The sequence below is a fragment of the Bos taurus genome, chromosome 5 (genome assembly GCF_002263795.3).
Source record: "Bos taurus isolate L1 Dominette 01449 registration number 42190680 breed Hereford chromosome 5, ARS-UCD2.0, whole genome shotgun sequence".
NCBI classification, from domain to species: Eukaryota; Metazoa; Chordata; class Mammalia; order Artiodactyla; family Bovidae; genus Bos; species Bos taurus.
The window spans coordinates 100858737-100881820 of record NC_037332.1 but is presented as its reverse complement, the minus strand read 5'-3'; the positions used below and the strand labels follow the sequence as shown (position 1 = coordinate 100881820).

General features: G+C 39.4%; 1 protein-coding gene across 2 annotated transcripts in view; it reads right to left on the bottom strand.

The window, feature by feature from the left end:
- A2M (alpha-2-macroglobulin) overlaps positions 1-23084 on the bottom strand; it is a 72411-nt gene that overhangs the window by 9719 nt on the left and 39608 nt on the right. For both annotated transcript variants that reach the window (XM_005207056.4, NM_001109795.2), the window contains exons 13-29: positions 22658-22721; positions 20621-20763; positions 19472-19621; positions 16806-16973; positions 16233-16338; positions 15441-15561; positions 12556-12784; positions 11639-11762; positions 11171-11292; positions 9610-9661; positions 7775-7882; positions 6161-6244; positions 5697-5873; positions 5286-5373; positions 3966-4122; positions 3023-3097; positions 2417-2597 (exon numbers count right to left, since the gene is read on the bottom strand). In XM_005207056.4, coding sequence (XP_005207113.1) covers positions 2417-2597; positions 3023-3097; positions 3966-4122; positions 5286-5373; positions 5697-5873; positions 6161-6244; positions 7775-7882; positions 9610-9661; positions 11171-11292; positions 11639-11762; positions 12556-12784; positions 15441-15561; positions 16233-16338; positions 16806-16973; positions 19472-19621; positions 20621-20763; positions 22658-22721 — 2149 coding nt within the window. The remainder of the gene's footprint in view (positions 1-2416; positions 2598-3022; positions 3098-3965; positions 4123-5285; positions 5374-5696; positions 5874-6160; positions 6245-7774; positions 7883-9609; positions 9662-11170; positions 11293-11638; positions 11763-12555; positions 12785-15440; positions 15562-16232; positions 16339-16805; positions 16974-19471; positions 19622-20620; positions 20764-22657; positions 22722-23084) is intronic.

Genomic DNA, 23084 nt, shown 5'->3' with positions numbered 1-23084 from the left:
GGATCACTGAAAAAGCAAGAGAGTTCCAGAAAAACATCCATTTCTGCTTTATTGACTATGCCAAAGCCTTTGACTGTGTGGATCACAATAAACTGTGGAAAATTCTGAAAGCAATGGGAATACCCAGATTACCTGACCTGCCTCTTGAGAAACCTATATGCAGTTAGAACTGGACATGGAACAACAGACTGGTTCCAAATAGGAAAAGGAGTACGTCAAGGCTGTATATTGTCACCCTGCTTATTATTTAACTTCTATGCAGAGTACATCATGAGAAATGCTGGGCTGGAAGAAGCACAAGCTGGAATCAAGATTGCCGGGAGAAATATCAGTAACCTCACATATGCAAGTTGTGGCTTTCTTTGTGGCCTAAACGGTAAAGCGTCTGCCCACAATGCTGGAGACCTGGGTTCAATCCCTGGGTTGGGAAGTTCCCCTGGAGAAGGAAATGGCAGCCCTCTCCAGTATTCTTGCCTGGAAAATCCAAGGATGGAGGAGCCCTGTACACTACAGTTGCAAAGAGTCGGACATGACTGAGCGACTTCACTTCACTTCAGATACGCAGACTACACCATCCTTATGGCAGAAAGTGATGAGGAACTAAAAAGCCTCTTGATGAAAGTGAAAGTGGAGAGTGAAAAATTTGGCTTAAAGCTCAACATTCAGAAAACTAAGATCATGGCATCTGGTCCCATCACTTCATGGGAAATAGATGGCGAAACAGTGGAAACAGTGTCAGACTGTATTTTTGGGGCTCCAAAATCACTGCACATGGTGATTGCAGCCATGAAATTAAAAGACGCTTACTCCTTGGAAGGAAAGTTCTGACCAACCTAGATAGCATATTGAAAAGAGAGACATTACTTTGCCAACAATGGTCCATCTAGTCAAGGCTATGGTTTTTGCAGTGGTCATGTATGGATGTGAGAGTTGGATTGTGAAGAAGGCTGAGCACCAAAGAATAGATGTTTTTGAAGTGTGGTGTTGGAGAATACTCTTGAGGGTCCCTTGGATTTCAAGGAGATTCAACCAGTCCATTCTAAAGGAGATCAGGGCTGGGTGTTCATTGGAAAGACTGACGCTAAAGCTGAAACTCCAATACTTTGGCCACCTGATGCGAAGAGTTGACTCATTGGAAAAGACTCTGATGCTGGGAGGGATTGGGGGCAGGAGGAGAAGGGGACGACAGAGGATGAGATGGCTGGATGGCATCACCGACTTGATGGACATGAGTTTGTGAACTCCAGGAGTTGGTGATGAACAGGGAGGCCTGGCCTGCTGCAGTTCATGGGGTTGCAAAGAGTCGGACATGACCGAATGACTGAACTGAACTGAATGTATTATGCAGCAGTGAAAATTAACACACCTGTACAAGGGACTCCTTTCAGCCTAACATTGAACTTAAAATACAAAAGGTAAGCAGACAGACAAGGATCAAGTAGAAATACTTAGAAGGATGATAGTTCTTATCTAAAGATGAAAAATGTAAACATTCTGAATATTATTTAGGATTACACATGCAATAAAAAGATAAATCTATGGAGATTGTAATGACAAATTCTAGATCAACTACTTTTTAGAGTAGGAGTGGTACCCTGAGGGTTTTTCCAGCATTGGTAATATTCTGTTTCTTAAGCTGAAAGGGAGGTATTAAAGGTATTTGCTAATTGTTCTTTACGCATTTTTGTATATCTGAAATATTTCTCAGTGCATTATAAGAGTAAACAACTAATAGCACTGTCAAGGGAGAAAAGCAGGATATGTTTTATTGGATATCTTATTATTTGCATTTTATTTTTACTTCTTCTACCTCTCATATAGACCATTACATATACAGAAATATTGTGTGGATAATGAATAGACTTGTCCAACATCATCAGTTTTGTGAAATGAGCATAAAACACTAGAATTTATTCATGGGATTACTTCTTTCAGTCTTATGTTTAAAATGATATGATACACTGGGTGTGGGTGGGGCATATATTGAGAACTGATATCTTAACCAATAGCTAATACTTGTACAGCACTTGCTCTAGGCCATATACTTTTTTAGCACTAGTCTTCAGAGGCCAAGCTTCTTACTATTACAGTCTACTGCCTTTTAATCTTTGGATGTGTAACTTGAGTAAGAAACTTCGAGTCTATAATGATATAGAGGGACTTCGTTGCTGGCCCAGTGGTTAAGACTGAGCCTTTCAATGCAAGTGGTGTGGGTTCGATCCCTGGTCAGGGAACTAGGATCCCACATACTGCATAGTGTGGCCGAAAATTAAAAAATAAACAAAATGTAAATATAATGATATAGTTAAAGAAGAGAGGGAAAGGGATCCTGAGAGGTAGTCATGGGAGACCTTTGGTGTGGAATTCTTGATCCCGAGAATATGGGATGGGAGAAAGTTCTCGGGTGTGCTCTCACCTTCCTTCACGGCTTCCTCATACAGTGACGTCAGTACCTCTGTCCTCCTTTCCTGGTTACCCGCCAGGGCAAAGGCATAGGCCAACAGTGCCTTGGTGTAGACGTGGCTGCCTTGGGATCCTTCCTTGGCTGACTTCCAGGCTGAGTCCAGGCAGAACAGGGCATTGCGGACGACAGGGTGCTGGCGAGAGAGAACAGGAAGGGGGTGTGCTGTGTGAATAGGGAGGTTGGGGCCCCCAGGTAAAAACGGACCACAGCACAGAGGTCAGGTTGTTCAGCATTTATCCCTCTAGCCTCATTCTTAGGGAGGGAGAGAATAGTATTTTTTAATCTGTTAGTCTACATTCATAGTGCAAGAATATAATCCATATCTTTAGAATTTTAGATTCTATGTGTGTGTGATGCTGGTGGTGAGGTTGCTAGGGAAGAAATAGACAAGGGCCATCACTGGGAAAGTGTAAATGTATCTTAGTGGTTTGATCAAATTCTCTAATGATCTGGGAAGCACTGGCATTGCGTAGTGGGAAAGCTGAGTAAGGTGACATTTCAGACAACATGTCAGCAGTTTCATGGCATCCAGAGCAATGCTTTAGCCAGGACACGTACTGTAACAGGGAGAGGCATCTCTAGAAGGGCGATGGTGATGTAGGCAGAGAGGGTCACTTCATCGTCCACCCCACCCTGTAAACATGAGACAGAGAGAGATTTGAGTAAGAAGGACATTTATAGTGATCCAGCTTACCTTAGGAAACAAGAAAAATCTCAAATAAACAATTTAATCTTATGCCTGAAGCAACTAGAACAAGAAGAACAAACAAAACCCAAAGTGTGTAGAAGGAAAGAAATCATAAAGATCAGAGCAGAAATAAATGAAATAGAAACTAAAAATTAAAAAAAGGGTCAGTGAAACTAAAAGCTGATTCTTTGAAAAGACAGACAAAATTGATAAACCTTTCACTTGACTCGTCATGAAAAAAATAAAAGGGAGCGGGCCTAAATCAATAAAATCAGATGGGAAAAAAGGAGAAGTTACAACCGACACTACAGACATACAGAGGAGTACAAGAGAGCGCTATCAGCAACTGTATGTCAATAAAATGGACAATCTAGAAGAAGTGGACAAATTCCTAGAAGGTGCCATCTCCCAAGAAATTGAACCAGGAAGGAATAGAAAGTTTGAACAGACCAATTACCAGTACTGAACTTGACTCAGTACTGGTCAAGTTCTGAGTCGTTTAAAACTCCCAATTTAAAAACTCCCAATAACTAATTGAGTTTTTAAAATGATTTAAAAACTCCCAATAACTTCTGAGAATGCTCTTCATCAGCTCCTTGTATTCTGTTGTCAAGGGATTTGTCCTAATCCATATTTATCACCGTGGGGCAAAGTATCACATTCACCCTAAGTTCCATCCCCTCTTTCTGGTGCTGCTATCCAGGTTTTATTTTCATCTGATTTCCTTAAGGAATCCTTAGGTTATCACTTCCTCTCCTTATCCTTGTGGACAGTATACTGGACAAACAAAAACTAGCTCTGGGAACACTTCACCTTGATGGCATTGTTAAGCAGAGTCCCAGTACTCCTGAAACAGCCATTGCTCTTTTGCTTTTGGGCCAGCCAGGTGAGAGCTTCAGTAATATGTGCTTCATCAATGAAGATATAGCCTCGAGCCTGGGCAAAACTCTTCAGTACAAAGGCCGTGAGCCTGTGGGGGAGAGGAAGTGGTGATCACATCTATGTTGGTACAGTGGTTTCATAACCACTTCACAGCAGCAGCCTGCACAGGACACGTCTCATACACTGATGTGAGTCATCTAATAGACATACTCGTGTACTCAGAGCTTCCATTGCCTTTACTTGATGAATCTGCTGGATTTAGTACGGTTGACTCTTGAACAACATGGTTTGAACTGCATGAGTCCACTTACTCAATGGTTTTTTTGTTTGTTTTTTTAACAAATATGTACTGCAGTACTACATGATCCCCATTTGGTTGAATCTGTGGATGGACAACTGGGTTACAGAGGGCCAACTGTAGAGTGACAGTGTAGAATTTTCTACTGCTGAAGGTCAGCACCCATAACCTGCATGTTTTTCAAGGGTCAGCTGTACTCCTAATGTTACTTCTTTTTTTTTTTCTGTTTGATTAAGGCTTTAAATCTTTAGTGATTTTCCTTTGTAGATGGTAGAATTTTCTCATATACAGCTCTTACATGTGGTACCTTTTGACACTGTTTTGCCTGAGGTATCTCTTTTTTTGATTTTTTTTTGATGTGGGCCATTTTAAAGGTCTTTATTGAGTTTGTTACAATATTGCTTCTGTTTTATAAGGCTTGTGGGATCTTAGCTGCCCAACCAGAGATCGAACCTACACTGCCTGTGTTAGAAGGCAGTCTTCACCTCTGGACCACTGGGGATGTTCCTACCTTAGGGATTTTAAAATAATGTTTGATATCACTGGGACCATCTCATTTCTTTCCTCACTATTAGTTCGCTAGTGATCAAAATGAATCTGATCTAAAAAACATAATCTGAAGTTAACACAGTTTATTTGGAAGTTATGTGATATGGTCACTGGCTATCTCATTTAAAAAGTCATGGTTATGGAGGCTGTTTTAAAAAAATAGCTATTTCAGAAAGAATACCTTGGTGTATTATGAACAGGATGAATTCTGGGGACAAGTCTAACATATGTGTATTCAAATCTCAGCTTTTTTGCTTGTTGCCTTGCTAGTCTTGTATATTTATCCAGTATAACTATAGGCTTAATGATAATATCTGATAGGGTTACTGGGAATATAATTTTGATTATATATGTAAGAGAGCTGACACAAAAATAGAAGCTTGAAAAAGCTTTCTTTCCCTTACCAAGTATTGCCCTCACTGTTGCCACGATGCTCCCCAAAGGTGCTGTAAGAGCCATCGAAGTGCTTGTAGAGCAGCTGTCTCTGGTAACCTGGAGTGAAAGGTTCATAAGCAACATGAAAGATTGTACATTGCATGCCCAGACAAATCATCAAAACGCCCTGGCATCTTGTGCTATTCCCTAAATTTTGCTGCAATATGTTGGATGGTTCTGAGTCCTAAACATTTTATTGGAGGTTGGACACTGGATAGGTCCCATGAAATTGACCGTCATAGTAGTCTTATTATTGTAAATATCCTAGAATGATACATTTACATATCATAGAATGGATAAGTAACTCAAGCCTACTGGATAATCCAGTCTGTTATTAAAATAACACTGCAAAGTTTTCATGCACTTATTCAGTCACTCACCAGTGTTGAGGTAGAGGATAGCCTTGGACTTGAGCTCTGCAGTCAGCTGCTGTGTCTCATTTAGATAATCCAGAACATAGATGTTAGGGGCAAAGCGGGCCATATTCTGTTCTCCACAACCATAGGGCATTTGGAGGAGATTTTGGGTGTTTCTCATGGCAGAGCCTAATATGTCTCCTAGGAAATGGGAGAGATGGGAAGTCATAAAATTTATAGATTATGATGTATCAGAATCATTAGGAACAAATGAATAATTAGCTAAGGTAAAGAAAGGAGGATTTTTAGGAAGGGTGGGTCTTTTAAGAATAGAAGTATGATTAAAAGCAATAAATAAGTCCAAAGGAGAAGAGAACAAAGAAGTTAAAATTAGATGTTATTTTCAGAAAATATTTATGGAAAAAATAGTAGCTATTGTCTAATACCGTTCACTAGTCCCCTATAGTCCCCTAGGGCTGGAGACTCACCTAAAACTGAGAAGGAGGCTCGGGCAGATTCTTCCACCACATTTGGTGGCAGCTTCAGAGATAATGATTCAGACACCTTGGCACCTAGAGAAACAAATCAGCCATGATGAAAATGACTTCTACTGTGCATCTTCTTAAAGATCTCCAAGACCCAGAAGCCAGAACTATGCCTTGAACCTAAACTTCTTCTGAAAAGTTGTCCCTTTTTTAATATTCCAGTTTTTTAATATCTTCAACATACATGAATGGGATTCTGAGATTTCTAGAATCTTTCCTTTCCCGGCCTCTTTGTATGTGAAATTGTAGCCAAAAGAAGGCTACACATTGACAAGAACCTGACACATTGTAATTCTGTGTAATTCCCCACAAGGGAAGCCCAAAATCTGTTTTTTTGGGGCTTTCCTGATAGCTCAATTGGTAGAGAATCCTCCTGCAATGCATGAGACCCTGGTTGGATTCCTGGGTCGGGAAGATCCGCTGGAGAAGGGATAGGCTACCCACTTCAGTGTTTTTGGGCTTCCCTTGTGGCTCAGCTGGTTAAGAATCTGCCTGCAATGCAGGAGACCTGGGTTCAATCCCTGGGTTGGGAAGATCCCCTGGAAAAGGGAAAGGCTACCCACTCCAATATTCTAGCCTGGAGAATTCCACGGACTGTGTAGTCCATAGGGGTGCAAAGAGTCGAACACAACTCAGTGAGTTTCATTAAGACCAAACCATGGCCAGAATATCTTGGTGGTGGTTTCAGCTGTCACTCAAAAGTTCCTGAATTCTACCTTAATGCTCAGTCTTTACTTCCATCAAATTTCACCAGATATAAAGACAGTATTTTTATGGAAACCCTAGACATGGGGCAGGGGGTGAAGATGAACAGTATTTGACTCACTGAAAAGAAATTAATAGTTGCTGATAAGCATACATTTGCTGGCCTTTTAATTGGTGAATGACATGAAGAAGAAAAGAAAAAATTGTAGTATTTATCATCATACTGAATCCCATCTTTATAGACTAATAATGAAACTTTGTCAAAGGGCACAAAGTATCAGTCATACAAGATGAGTAAATTCAAGAGGTCTATTGTAAAGCATAGTGCCTAGAGTTAATACTGTATTGTATACCTGCTGCTGCTGCTGCTAAATCGCTTCAGTCATGTCGGACTCTGTGCGACCCCAAAGATGGCAGCCCACCAGGCTCCCCCATCCCTGAGGTTCTCCAGGCAAGAATACTGGAGTGGGTTGCCATTTCCTCCTCCAATGCATGAAAGTGAAATCTAAACATTTGCTAATAGGATATATCTTATATTACAAAAACATAATAATAACAGAGTGAGAGGAAACTGTTGAAAGTGATGGATAAGTTTATGGTATAGATTGTGGTGACAGTTTCACAAGTGTATACTTCCTCCAAACTCATTAAGTAGGATATATCAATTATGTATATACTATCAGTTATATTAATTACATAGTCATGTAGTTAAATTTAATCCTGTAGTTAAATATATAATTGTGTGCTAAATATAGTTATATTAATTATATATTACTTGTATATGAATTCTCTTACATTCAAAAAACTTTTTGTAAGAAAACATGACATAAGCAAAGCAAAAAGACAAATTACCAGGTCGGGCGGGGTCGTGGGCGTCGGCAGCAGTGTCGGTGGCGGCGGCGGGTGGGAAATGGCGGAGTACTTGGCCTCCATCTTCGGCACCGAGAAAGACAAAGTCAACTGTTCATTTAAAAAAAAAAAAAAAGACAAATTACCAAATGAAAGGAAATATTTACAAATTACTCAATAGATATGTATACAACTGAATCCAAAAAACCCCAAACTACTCCAACATATTGAAAATGGTCAAGGATATGAAAGCAATTCATAAGTGTGCAAAAATAAAGTCATCCTAATTTTCAGCTAGAGAAATGTAAATTAAAGCAACAATGCTTTTTTTTTTCATCCACATTTTTGGTCAAAATTTAAAAACTTTGATGGTAACAAATGCTGGTGATCATGCAGGAAAATATAAACTGGTGGAAACAGAAGCATATTTAGGTAATAGACTTTGTTTAGTTCTATTAAGACTAAGAATATACATTACTGGCTCTTAATTAGGAATTTCACATTTTGGTATCTACCTTAAGCATCTATCTATCTAGTCCAGCAAATAGTTGGAAAAACCAATTTGGGAAATGCTATAAAACCAAGCAGAACTGTGATAGTTTGAAATTAAAAGGAATTATCTAAATCTATAATTTAACATGGAGAGTTTTCTAAGCTAAAAGTCCTTGAGTGAAAAAGAAAGCAAGTTATATGATTAAACTTATCCATTTATGTAAATCACACATACAGAAACAAATTTATCAATGTGTTATTTAAAAATGCACATTGATAATCATTAAAGTATTGAAAAAGATTTCAAAGTGATGACAATAGCCTTTAATATGAGGTTTTGGTTCTTTTTAAGGAGAAAGTATTTTTTGCATTATGTGAGTAATTAAAATTAATTTTAATAAAACTCTGATGATTATCCCTAGACACATGAGAGAGAAATCAAAATGAAAAGCTCAGAAATAGAGGAAAATCTATGATGGATTTGGTAGTAAGCAGTAAGTTCACTTAAATGTATAAACAAGGCTAAATAATAAGGCAATTATGTTTTTTAGAATACATTTCATTTATTAATATATTAAGTCTTGACATGACAAAAAATAAAGGGAAGTGAGTATGAAGAGAAAGGCAAGAAATGATGTTGATTAGACATTAGTTTGAGATAAGAACACATTGCATTGATAAATTTCTTATGTACTAAGTTTCTATAAATGTTTTTATTTAAACTAGGGAATTCTCCACAAGGATAAAGCTATATCTTTTACTGTAAGCTTCTTTAGTTCCTCCTTGGAATGACTGATAGGATGTCAGAATCGACACCAAAAAAATATTGACAGGACAAATGGTACAGGCTATGGAAACCTTTTCTCAGGAAGTACCGTAGCCTCATTCTCTAATGTGGTTAGCTATGCAAAACTCGGTGTTGCAGTGGCTTGAATTCAGCAATTCAGCTACTTGTATTGTATTGTATATTATAATTGTATTATATATATGCATCCCATGTTGTATTAGTAAATATCCAAGAAAATATCCCCTTTGGCAATATTCGTTTTGAATCTACCCACTTTCTATTAAAACCTATAACCACATCATACACTAGTCAGAAGGTCATTTTGATAGTTGCATAGGTGCTTAAGAAATAAAGACTCAGAATTCATGGGATAAGAATAGTCCCCTGATCAAATTACTTGGCCTCTTTAAGAAGCAGTTTCCTCACTTACCAAATGGGTTGATGGTTCTTCGGGTCTTACCTCATAGGGACAGTGTAGGAAGGGTTTATATAAAATACTTTGAACTTCAAATATTATACTCTAGTCAATGTCATTTTAATTATGATGAATGAGTCTTACCTGATGGACAAAGCAGGGAGTTGAATATTACTTCCTTCTCTAGTCCTTCAGGCTTTAGGTGGAAAGAAAAAAAGTTAGAAATGAGAGACTTTCAGGACATAGGGGAACTAAAGGTTTCTTCATGAAGAAAAGTATTGGAACTGATTTTCAAATGTATTATATAAACAAATTGTTTAAGTGTAAGCAAAAGCCTCTTGATGAAAGTGAAAGAGGAGAGTGAAAAAGTTGGCTTAAAGCTCAACATTCAGAAAACTAAGATCATGGCATCTGGTCCCATCACTTCACGGCAAATAGATGGGGAAACAGTGGAAACAGTATCAGACTTTATTTTTTGGGGCTCCAGAGTCACTGCAGATGGTGATTCAGTTCAGTTCAGTTCAGTCACTCAGTTGTGTCCGACTCTTTGCGACCCCATGAATTGCAACACGCCAGGCCTCCGTGTCCATCACCAACTCCTGGAGTTCACCCAAACTCATGTCCATTGAGTTGGTGATGCCATCCAGCCATCTCATCCTCTGTCATCCTCTTCTCCTCCTGCCCCCAATCCCTCCCAGCATCAGAGTCTTTTCCAATGAGTCAACTCTTCGCATGAGGTGGCCAAAGTACTGGAGTTTCAGCTTTAGCATCATTCCTTCCAAAGAAATCCCTGGGCTGATCTCCTTCAGAATGGACTGGTTGGATCTCCTTGCAGTCCAAGGGACTCTCAAGAGTCTTCTCCAACACTACTGTTCAAATGCATCACTTCTTCAGCGTTCAGCTGATTGCAGCCATGAAATTAAAAGATGCTTACTCCTTGGAAGGAAAGTTATGACCAACCTAGATAGCATATTCAAAAGCAGAGACATTACTTTACCAACAAAGGTCCGTCTAGTCAAGGCTATGGTTTTTCCAGTGATCATGTATGGATGTGAAAGTTGGACTGTGAAGAAAGTTGAGCACTGAAGAATTGATGCTTTTGAACTGTGGTGTTGGAGAAGACTCTTGAGAGTCCCTTGGACTGCAAGGAGATCCAACCAGTCCATTCTAAAGGAGATCAGTTCTGGGTGTTCTTTGGAAGGAATGATGCTAAAACTGAAACTCCAGTACTTCGGCCACCTCATGCAAAGAATTGACTCATTGGAAAAGACTCTGATGCTGGGAGGGATTGGGGGCAGGAAGAGAAGGGGACGACAGAGGATGAGATGGCTGGATGGCATCACCAACTCAATGGACATGAGTTTGGGTGAACTCCGGGAGTTAGTGATGGACACGGAGGCCTGGTGTGCTGCAATACATGGGGTCGCAAAGAGTCGGACATGACTGAGCGACTGAACTGAACTGAACTGAAGCAATATATGAAGGAGACAAATTGATAGATGGGAAAGGGAGGGGAATTATAAAGTTAAATCAAGAGAGGTAAAGATGAGAGAGAGAGAGACAAAGAGAGAATCATATTGTGAAATATCACATGATCATATATTATTTAGTCCTTCTTACCCAAAATCAGGAACTCCAACTGGATTCACCACTGTTTTTCCTGACTCATTGTGACCCATCCAAAAAAAAAAGCAGGCTTACTTACTTCAACCAACAGGGGCTTGATGATTGTGTCTTTCCTTCCATGCTCAGGGACCACAGGCACTTCACTCCCACATAGCTCTTGAGACTCCACTGCCTCTGCACTCACTGTGAAATTCACATTCCCTAGAAAATGGGGACCAGTAGAGATGAGCCCCATCTCTGTCTTCTTCAGTGACTCCAAACCCCAAGGTTTATACATGTTTAATGCTATGTGACTTTTTATTTTGGTTTATAAAAATATAGGAACAGGAATGTAAGTAGCATAGACTAGAGGCTAATGATACTGAGAATCCAAGGTAGAGATGGAGGTGAGGGAAAGGGGGTATCCTTCTAGACATCCTAGAATGAAAGAGAGAAAAACATTCTACCATCTGGTGGAGAGGGGGCACATTCTTTGCTTGGATATAAGGATCCCATATATACATACAATCTTTAGGTACAGAATTGCCTATGAGAGGCTGTCTCTCACCTAAGGACTTTGGAGTTACCGCCCAGGACACAGTCTGCCGGCCATTCCCACAGATGCAATAAGTCTCTTGTTCCTTTTCTGGAACAGCTAGGAATGCAGGAGAGGCTTCTAGTTGCACACTGACCTGAAACCATGGGTGAGATAAAGAGACAAATGAACCAGAGGAAAAGGGAACCAAAGAGGGAATGGCTTAAAATAAAGCACATTGGGGGATTAAGTAGATTTCAGGTTGCCTAACACTGAAGATAATATAAATGAGGACTGTGCATCTTATGGGTGGATCTGACACCTAAATCTTAGTATTTAGGAGTAATCTGCTCTTTCACGTGGTAGGAGCAGAGTTGAAGAAAAGTCATGATAGTAGGTTTGTTGCCTGTGGAAGCTCTACTCCTTTGGCTTAGGATTTTTTTTAAAAATTTATTTTTAATTGGAGGATAATTGTTTTACAGTGTTGTGTTAGTTTCTGCCGTACAACAATGTGAATGAGCCTTAAGTGGAATCCCCTTCCTCCTGAACCTCCTTCCCACTCTCTTGGCTTAGGATCTCAACCACACCTTCAGGTCTCCCAGCAGAGTATATAAGATTTATAAACAGTTATGGTGAGATTTAAAAATTAAGTTTAATATAATTAATCATATATGAAAAGTTAAATATTAATATATAGGAATGCATAGGTTGAAATCTTTGAGAACAGAAGACATGAGGATTATGATAAGGTCAGAACCTTGTCTTACATTGTCATTTGGTATTTGGAGCTATCAAAAACTGCGGTCATATAATACCTGAATATTTCTGACAGTATTCTCTCCTGGTGAGCCCATCTTATAAATAGGAAGTTTGTCAATATTCCCAGGAATGCAGTTTTTAATTTATTGGATGGTTATCCTGTGTTCAATTTAAGAAAGAGAGGTCATTACCCGGATGCATTTGGGAAGGTAGTTTAACACTGTGGCCTTGAGTGTGAAGGCCTCTCCACGGATCACAGAGTAGGGCATTGTAAGCTCCACAAAGAAGGGCTGGAAGACTCGGAGAGAGGCGGTCGGAGAGAGACCAAGTCCAGTGTCTCTGGACAGGCAGAGGGCCCCTGCCTTCCATTCAGTGATGGTATCAGGGACTGTTACTTCTACTTCATGCACACCTGAAGAGCTGGGGACGATGGCCATGTGAAAAACAAAAAGCAGGCAGTTAAAATACAGGCCTTGTTGTTGTGTTTAGTTGCTAAGTTGTGTTCAACTCTTTGAGACTCTATGGACTATAGCCCACCAGGCTCCTCTGCCATGGGATTCTCCAGGCAAAAGCACTGGCGTGGGTTGCCATTCCCTTCCTCAGGGGATCTTCCTGACTCAGGGATTGAACCTGTGTCTCCTATACTGGCAGGCAGATTCTTTACACTGAGCCACCAGGGAAGCCCCAGTACAGGCATACCTCGTTTTATTGTGCTTTACTTTATTGTGCTTTACAGTTCTGTGTTTTTAAACAAATTGTGGCTATCCTGTGTCAAACAAGTCTATTGGTGTCATTTTTCTACCAGCATTTGCTCACTTCAGGTCTCTGAAGTAATTCTCTCAATATTTCAAACTTTTACATTATTATTATATTTGTTATGGATCTGTGATCATTAATTTTTGGTGTTACTATTTTACTTGTTTTGGGGTACCATAAACTGTACCCATATAAGACAGCAAACTTAATAGATAAATGCTGTGTGTGTCTGACTGCTCCACTGACCAGCCATTCCCCCAACTCTCTTCCTCTTTTCAGGCTTCTGTATTCCCTGAGACATAACAATACTGAAATTAGGCCAATTAATAATCCTAGGATGGCCTGTAAGTGTTCAATGAAAGGAAGAATTGCACACCTCTCACTTTAATAAACCAAAAGCTAGAAATAGGGTTTCCTTGGTTTTCCAGTGGCTAAGAATTCACCTGCCAATGCAGGGGGCCCATGAGTTTGATCCTGGTCTGGGAAGATCCCACATACCCCAGGGCAACTAAGCCAGTGCGCAACTACTTAAGCCTATGTTCTAGAGCCCATGTTCCACAACAAGAGTAGCCATTGCAATAAGAAGCCCACACATCACAACAAAGAGTAGCCTCCACTCGCTGCAACTAGAGAAAACCTGCATGCAGCAATAAAGACCCAGTACAGCCGAAAATAAATAAATGCAATTTTTAAAAAAGCTAGAAATGATTAAGCTTTGTGGGGAATTCAAGTTGGAAGCTAGGCCTCTTGCACCAGTTAGCCAAGTTATGAATGCTCGGGAAAGTTCTTAAAGGAAATTAAAAGTACTACTTGGGTAAACACTTAGATGATAAGACAGAACATCAGCCTTACTGCTTGACAGAGAAAATTTGAGTGATTTAGAGAGAAGACCAAACCAGCCACAACATTTCCTGAAACCAAAGCCTGATCCAGAGCAAGGCCCCAACTCTCTTTGGTTTAACTCTCTTCAATTCTTTGTGGGGTGAGAGAGGTAAGGGAGCTGCAGAAGAATTTGAAGCTGGCAGAGAATGGTTTATGAGGCTTAAGGAAAGAAGTTAACTCTATAACATAAAAGCTCAAGGTGATGTAGCAAGTGCTGATATAGAAGCTGCTGCAAGTTATCCAGAAGATAATTACTGAAGGTGACCACACTAAATGACAGATTTTTAAATGTAGATGAGACAGCCCTATATTATAAGAACATGCCAACTAGGACTTTCATAGTTGGAGAGGAAAAGTCAATGTCTGACTTAAAATCTTCAAAGGATGGGCAGACTCCCTAGTTAGGGGCTAATGCAGGTGGTGACTTGAAGTTGAAACCAATGCTCATTTATCATTCTGGAAATCTTGGGGCCCTTCAGAATTATGCTAAATCCACTCTGCCTGTGCTCTATAAATGGAACAACAGAGCCTGTATGATAGAACATCTGTTTACAACATGGTTTACTGAATATTTTAAGCCCACTGTTGAGACCCACTGCTTAGAAAGAAAAGATCCCTTTCAAAATACTACTGCTCATTGACAATGTACCTGGTCTCTCAAGAGCTCTGATGGAGATGCTCAATGAGATTAATGTTGTCATCATGCCTGCTAACACAATAATCATTGAAGTCCATGGATCAAGAAGTAGTTTTGACTTCCAAGTCTCATTCTTTAAGGAATATACGTTGTAAGGCTTTAGCTGCCATATATGGTTGAGTCCTCTATGGATCTGGGCAAAGTCAATTGAAAACCTCTTGGAAAGGCTTCACCATTCTAGGTGCTATTGAGAACATTCATGATTCATAGGAAGAGGTCATACTATTAACACTAACAAGAGAGTGAAAAAAGTGGATTCCAACTCTCATGGATGACTTTGAGGGGTTAAGACTTCAGTGGAGGAAATAACTGCAGATGTGGTGTAAATAGCAAGAGAACCAGAATTAGAAGTGCAGCCTGAAGATATGACCAAATTGCTGCAATCTCATGTTAAAACTTGAATGGATAAGGAGTTGCTTTTTATGGATGAGCAAAGAAAGTAGTTTCCTGAGATGGAGACTACTCCTGTGGAAGATACTGTAAATTGTTGAAATGACAACAAAAGAGTTAGAATATTACATAAACTTAGTTGCCAAAGCCATGGCAGAGTTTGAGAGGACTGACTCCAATTTTGAAAGACATTCTACAATGGGTAAATGCTATCAGACAGCATTGCAGGCTACAGAGAAATTGCCTGTGCATAGCAAGGAAGACCCAGTAGAGTCAATAATGAATAATAAAATGAATGAAAAGTGAAAATAAAGTAAATAAAAAATAAGTAATTTAAAAGAAGTTGCTTACCTTACAACCACCAAGTCCCAGATCCATGTCTCAGGGAAGTACTTTCGTACAGTCTCTGTGGGAGGCTCTGAAGTATCATCAAAATGCACAAAATCACGATTTCTTCCCATTTCAGCTCTGACTGTGGAGGAAACAGTAACAGTATCTATAAAGATAAAGCTTATGAGAGATTGTAATAAGTGCAACAAAAGAAATAGGGTGATGAAAAAGATAGGAACTGGGAAAGGACACTTGGGTTAAGGGAAAGCTTCTTGGAGGAGGTGATATTTTTAGGTGAATTCTGAAGTATTACAATAAGCTGTAAGTGAGCTGGGGGAAGCGAGTCCCAGTCAGAGAACAGTGAGACCCAGAAGCAGAAAGAGTCTTGGATAGTCTGTGAAAGGAGACCTAGAAGCAGAAAGGACGCTCTGCAGCTACTGCATGTTGTTCTAAGTGGTGAGGGTTATGACTTGAGATCTGGATTTGGTCTGCTCCTCTGCACGAGCAAAGAAAAACCATACTCAGACATTATGACAGTGTCTTTGAGAAATAGTTTATAGGAGTGAGAGGATCAAGAATTTTAAAAGTTCTTCATTCCCCAATTTTTATCCATCCTATATATAATAGTTTGCATCTACTAACCCTAAACTCCCAGTTCACCCCTCTCCAACCCTTCCTTCCCTCTTGGCAACCCAAGTCTGCTCTCTATGACTTGAATCACAAGTTCTTTTTGGTTAATTTCATCACATTTTACCTTTTTTAAAGAATTATTTTATTTGGTTCAATATATTAGGCAATTAATTAATTTTTTACCTGGAGAAGCTAATAGTGTGTGATGCTGTATTCTATGTTCTTCAGGCTGTGGACATATCTTGGGTTTATGAATCTTTGAGTTGGTAAATGCCTTCAAGCCCATATCCTGTAAAGGAAATCATAACTGAATCAGTACATCCATATTTTATACCCATTCTTCTTTTCATAGAATTAAACAAATAATCCAACTAGGTTAATACTAATTTTTATTTTAATTAAAAATTTTTAATGTTCACATAGTAGAAAGGAAATTGATAAACAGATAATTTTATTCTGGCTTTAAACCTCTTTCAAAGGTAATTATTTTACATATATGATATTTATAAATATCACAAGGCAATGAATTTCGGTAAAAAGACAAAACAAAATTTGCTTAATAGTCCCAGAAGTTCCAGTCCTAGTTATGTTGCTCTTGCAGATCTGCTACTATTAGTAGATGTTGGAGAAGTTACTTGACCTCTCTATGTTCCATTGCCCTCAACTATGATATGGAAGCATTAAAATAAATATTCTTCCTATGGATAATATTTTGTGAACCTTAAGAAGTGACCATCAGCAGTATAAGGGACTTACCTGCAGGAAGCTATACATATCTTTTTCATTTGTATTTGATACTGGGAAATACATGATTCCATTGATATAGACATTGTCATGACTGATGCAGTCTTCATTGTCTTCCTCCTGTTGATTTACACTTGAGGGGAAACTGCTGAGGTCCTTGACTGGTAGCAGGTTATAAACCTGTACAAATGCAAAGGACAAAAGGACAAAATTAAGGACTTCCGTGGAGGCCCAGTGGTTAAGAGTCCATGCTTCCAAGGCAGGGGGCTCTAGAGTTTGATCCCTGGTTGGGGAGCTAAGATCCCACATGCTGTGCAGTATGGGGTGGGGGGCACCATCTCCCCACAAAAGGATTAAACAATTAAAAAAAAAAAAAGGCCAAAATTATTTGTGGCTTATTTTTCTTAAGTTCAAGGAGAAAAGAAAAGACTAATCACTGCCAAACTTTCTTTGAGTGGCTCTGTTGCTTAGACAATTTATAGAGAAGATGATTTTGAAGATGTTTAACAGTGTTAGGGGGAAAAAAACCCCAAAACATTCCTATCTAAATACCCAAAGATCATAATCCTTTGTTACATAATTCAGAGACAAACCCTAGACTCTATGTTGGAATGAAATAAAATTTAATTAAGAGAAATTGAGGTTTGCTGTACTTGAGAGATTGTGTAACACTTTGGGATGAGAGAATTAAGTAATAGTTTTTTTCTCTACCTGGTGGTTAGCAACAGACTCAGTGTATAACAAAGTAATGGATGCATGTTCCAAACAGGCACATGGATAAGCCTGTATCCTCTATATAGGTCAGGATGGTATTTTCTTAGTATTAATGATGGGAACAAAATGCTCCATATCTTTATAAAATACATAAACTTTTATTGTAGAATACTGAAAATGATACTTTGAAGAATAAAACAAACATGAAAATCCTGACAAAATTGTTGACAAGACTAAATTAGCAAAGTGAGTAGCACAATGAAATGAAACACTTTCTCAAGGGCAGCTCCCTCTTAGCATCTCTGTCTCCTTGCTCTGCTTTATTTTTCTTGAAAGCGTATAATGTAATTATTGTCTATCTCATCTACAAAAATGTAAGATCCATGACTGCATAGATTTTTTACTTTCTAGTAGTTCACTATTGAGATCCCCAGAATTTAGGCACACAGTAGGCACATCCAGAACTCAGTAGGCACTAAATAAGTATGTGTGGACTGAATGACTTATGCTACTGCTGCTGTTGCTGCTAAGTCGCTTCAGTCGTGTCTGACTCTGTGCGACCCTATAGAAGGCAGCCCACCAGGCTCCCCTTCGCTGCAGGCATTTCAATACTGAAACATTATCACAGATTGAGAGGAACTCTTGTTCTAACCCAGGTCTGCTCCTAAATACCTGAAAGCGCCTGGTTTATTATTAACAAACTAGTAGAATCTTCTGCCTTATCTATCCACTGAGGTTGTTGTAATTTAAAAAAATTTTGAGAACTATGAAATTATGTTATATAAGCTTAACACAGTAATTTAATTTGCCCACATATTTCTTGCTTCCACTATGCATTTAAAATTTCCTTTAGAAGTATCTTAAGATTTTTAATTAAATACCGTTGGAAGGACCAAAAAGTCCTTTACTTATAAGTTTCTCTTGTAGGGAAGAAAAAACATAACTTTCCCTTTATAAAATTTTGATAGTAAAAAAACCTTCAGTAAGAGGTATTCCAATTGGCCTCATTGAAAATTTGAAGAAATGGGCAAACTACTATTAGGACATATTAAGTAGTTTCTTGTTATTACACTCAGCACATTCTTTTGTTATTTTTCCTATTAGCCCAATATTTTATTTCATTTAATTTATTTATCTATGTATTATTTTCTTTTTTAGTATTTATTTGGCTGCATTGGGTCTTAGTTGCGCATGAGGGAATCTAGTTTCCTGACCAGGGATCAAACCCCAGACCCCTGCTTTGGGAGGTTGGAGTTTAGCCACTGGACCACCAGGGAAGTCCCCTAACTCAATATTTTAAAAGGTTTCACTTATTAATGTCGTTTGTCACACAGCAATTAATTTTTCCTAATTTGTATTCATCAGAGAAAATATAGCTCTTCCTTCAGAAACTGTGTTCATCTTGGAAAATGCAATGTTACAACAGATACAATTCTTTTTTTTAAATTTAAATTTATTTATTTTAATTGGAGGCTAATTACAATATTGTATTGGTTCTGCCACACATCAACATGAATCCGCCACGGGTGTACACGTGTTCCCCATTCCGAACCCCCCTCCCACCTCCCTCCCCGTACCATCCCTCCGGGTCATCCCAGTGCACCAGCCCCAAGGATCCTGTGATACAATTCTTATAAAAATTTGATATTTCGTTTAGCCTGTGCAGTCTTAGTGCCCGTATATGTACCACTTATGTTAAGACTTTTTGAAATATTGAAACTAGTTTGAAAATTCTTATTATTGGGTTCATAAAGCTCTTCAATATCAGGGATTTTGGAGTACATCATTTATACCTATATATTCATATGTATTATCTTCCTTACCAAAAAAAAAAAAGGTGCACATGAAAGAGCTCAAAATGATTAACTCCTAGATAAATATAAGTTTAATAGAACCCACCCCACTCTCCTTGCTCTGAGTTGCCCGTGGGGCCCTTCCTGGCCCCTGGGGCTCACAGAACTCACCGTGGCTGCTGAGAGCTCAGCTTCGGGCCTCATGAGCAGCACACTTTGGTCCACGGCGCGGAGGGCGCAGAGGGACTGAGGGGAAGCGGTGACTCGAAGGTGGGCCTGGGAGGCCGGGAAACTTTGTCCGGGGCTGAAGTTCAAACCCACCTGTGGAATTGGGGACAAAGTCAGAAGAAGAAATTTCCTGATTGATCCATGGATTCACCAGCCTTTCCTGGCTGTTCCTCAAATTTGGTGCAAAATCACTTTGACTTTGTTGATGTTTGGCGCCACGTGAGTCTTGAGGCCTTTGATTCCCTATGTGTCACTCTGATATTCATCAGTTGAGCCATTATAGTGATATCTATTTTTATAAGTTATTAAATTTGAGACTCCACTGTCCACCTTTGATACATGATGAGGTGTTCATTAACTGTGGCTAGAATGCAAATGGTTCTAGACACTCTTGTATTTTTCTTTGGCTCTTTTGTAGTCTTAAAACTTGGTTGCATATTTCCCAACACTTCACCATAAAAGAAGGGAACAAGGTACTGTGAACTGGGTAAGAGATAATGCATGGGGATTTTGTGCTAGGAGTCAAGTGACATGGCTTCTTTCTTTCTTTTTTTAAATTGTGGTATAGTTCCTTTACAATGTTGTGTTAGAGTCTGTTGTGCAATGAAGTGAATCACCTATATGTATACATATATCCCTTCCCTCGTGTACCTCCCTCCCATCCTCCTCCTCCAACACCCATCCTGGTCATCACAGAGCACCAAGCTGAGCTCTCTGTACCTTACAGAAGCTTCCCACTATCTGTTTTACACATGCTAGTGCGTATACATCAATCCTAATCTCCCAATTCATCCCACCCTCATTACCCCCTCCTTGTTCACACATCTGTCCTCTACATCTGCAAATCTCTATTCTTGCCCTGCAAATAGTTCATCTGTACCATTTTCCTAGATTTCAAAAATATGTGTTAATATATGATATTTGTTTTTCTCTTGACGTGGCTTCTTAGTGTGATCTGCCATTACCTTGCTGAAAATTTCTGGAGAATTCATTTAACCCCTTTGACCCCAATGCGCAAGTGTAGAAAATAATTGATAGTGATAGTAACTTCTAGTTTTAAATGTTGAAAATTTTACCATATGAAACACTCACCTTGTTGGCCAGACAGTGTTCAATTTCATATCTTGCAGAATCCCCTACCACTTCTCCATCAGGTAAAATGGCATAGATGAGCAGCCTAGCGACAGGAGCAATGTCTGACTCCACGGGGACTGACATGGAAAAATGGCCTTGCACTGGAGCACAGAGACAATAAGGAAGTGATCATGGGTGAGAATTCAAGGCTAAAATAATGCTTTTCTGTTGTATCAGTACAAAGTCATTTTAGAAGCCTGGTTGGGCTAATGACTATTAGTAATGTTATTTAGTCGCTAAGTCCTGTCTGACTCACTGCAACCCCATGAACTTGGTCCCACCAGGCTTCTCTGTCCATGGGAGTTCCCAGGCAAGAATACTGGAGGGGGTTGATATTTCCTTCTCCAGGGGATCTTCCTGACCCTGGGATTGAAAACAAGTCTCCTGTTTGGCAGGTGATTTCTTTACCACAGAGTCACCAGGGAAGCCCAGTAGATGTACCAGATATAAGAAATAGTAGATGCAATAAATGGATGACTACCTCTAAGAACTCTGGCTTAAAAAAACGTTATCAAAGTCTTCTCGTCTCTGAAAATCACAAGATGATTTCTCCCCAGGTTTAAGCTTGAGTTAAGCTTGAATTCATCTGTATAAAATTCTGATGTTATCTAAGGATGTGGAGACATCTGCTTGGCTTCCATTTGATCTAGACTTCACAGTGGAGAAGGAAATAGAACTTGAAGTTGTGAGATATAATAGTAAGAGTTTAATGCGTTGTGTTTACCCTTATATCCTCTAACTTTCTATGAACCAAATATTCTATTTTTTCTTCTTAAGAGGAGTACTGAGCTCCTTTGAAAGTTGTTTTTTGACACATACATAGATTTGTCTGGAGAAGGCAATGGCACCCCACTCCAGTACTCCTGCCTAGAAAATCCCATGGATGGAGGAGCCTGGAAAGCTGCAGTCCATGGGGTCGCTGAGGGTCAGACACGACTGAGTGACTTCACTTTCACTTTTCACTTTCATGCACTGGAGAAGGAAATGGCAACCCACTCCAGTGTTCTTGCCTGGAGAATCCCAGGGACGGGGAAGCCTGCTGGGCTGCCATCTATGGGGTCGCACAGAGTTGGACACAACTGAAGTGGCTTAGCTTAGCAAATAGATTTGTTAGAAGTTACATTAAGCTTCTCTAAGTCTACTGTAGCGCTTCTACGTTGCTACAAAGAAGCAATAAAAGAGTAGTTCACTGATAATTTTCTAGTAAGGGATCTTTTAGATTCCCTTGGGCTGCCGTCTATGGGGTCGCACAGAGTCGGACACGACTGCAGCGACTTAGCCACTTTATGTAAGTGAAAAGTTCAGAGATTATATTGTTTCATATATGTTCCTGTGGAAAGACCAATTCAATGTTGGAAAAACTCAATTTATCTCTTCATAAGTCATAAATATCTTCAAAAGGGAAATATAATGTGAAAATGTAAATAACTCAGCACAGGACCCAATATATAAGAGACACTGCAAAGTTTTAGCTTCTTTCCATTGTCTAAAACAATTTTGAAATGTCGTTTTGAGAAGGTTCATGAGTATTTATTTTGGGAAATTTGGAATAAGCATAGATTATGAACCAACTCAACATTTTAAATCTGAACAGATTAACCTGAAGGAAAAGAAAATATTTGATAAAGGGTTTTTTAATCGCTTTCCCCTTCCAATTTTTTTTTTTCTTTTAAAGATTTTTTTTTGGGGGATGCTTACCATTTTTGATGTCTTTATTGAGTATGTTACAATATTGCTTTTGTTTTATGCTTTTGTTTTTTTTGGCCATGAGGCATGTGGAATCTTTGTTCCCTGATCAGGGATCAAACCTAAACCCTCCACATTGGAAGCATGGAGTCTTAACCACTAGACTGCCAGATAAGTCTCCCTTTTCAGCTTTTTTCTGAGGGTAAGATGAACAGTCTCTCTCTATTTGAGACTATTCCTGGTATTTTTGCAGCATAAGGCTGCATGTGACAGAGGAAGGCAAGCATGAGGAATTATAGAAATACTCACTGTCTCCCTGCTCCACGGGCAGTGTGTGAGTCCCAGATCGGACAATGCCTCCTTTTGCCATTATCTGCAAACAAGGAAATGAAAAGGGATTTAATTTGCCTGAAAGAGCTCTTAGCTGAAGTTCTTGCCCTCCATGTAATATGCCTGTTTCATTAAGCCGCTACTGGCAATAATTAGATTGGAGAGAAGTCAAACTTTCAAAAGGAACGTGCATAAGAGGTCAAATAAGTGATATGTAAAAGTGGAAGTTGCTCAGTCATGTCCGACTCTATGAGACCCCATGGACTGTAGCCTGCCAGACTTCTCTCTCCATGGAATTCTCCAGGCAAGAAGACTGGAGTGGGTTGCCATGCCCTCCTCCAGGGGATCTTCCTGACCTAGGGATCAAACCTGGGTCTCCCGCATTGCAGACAGATTCTTTACCATC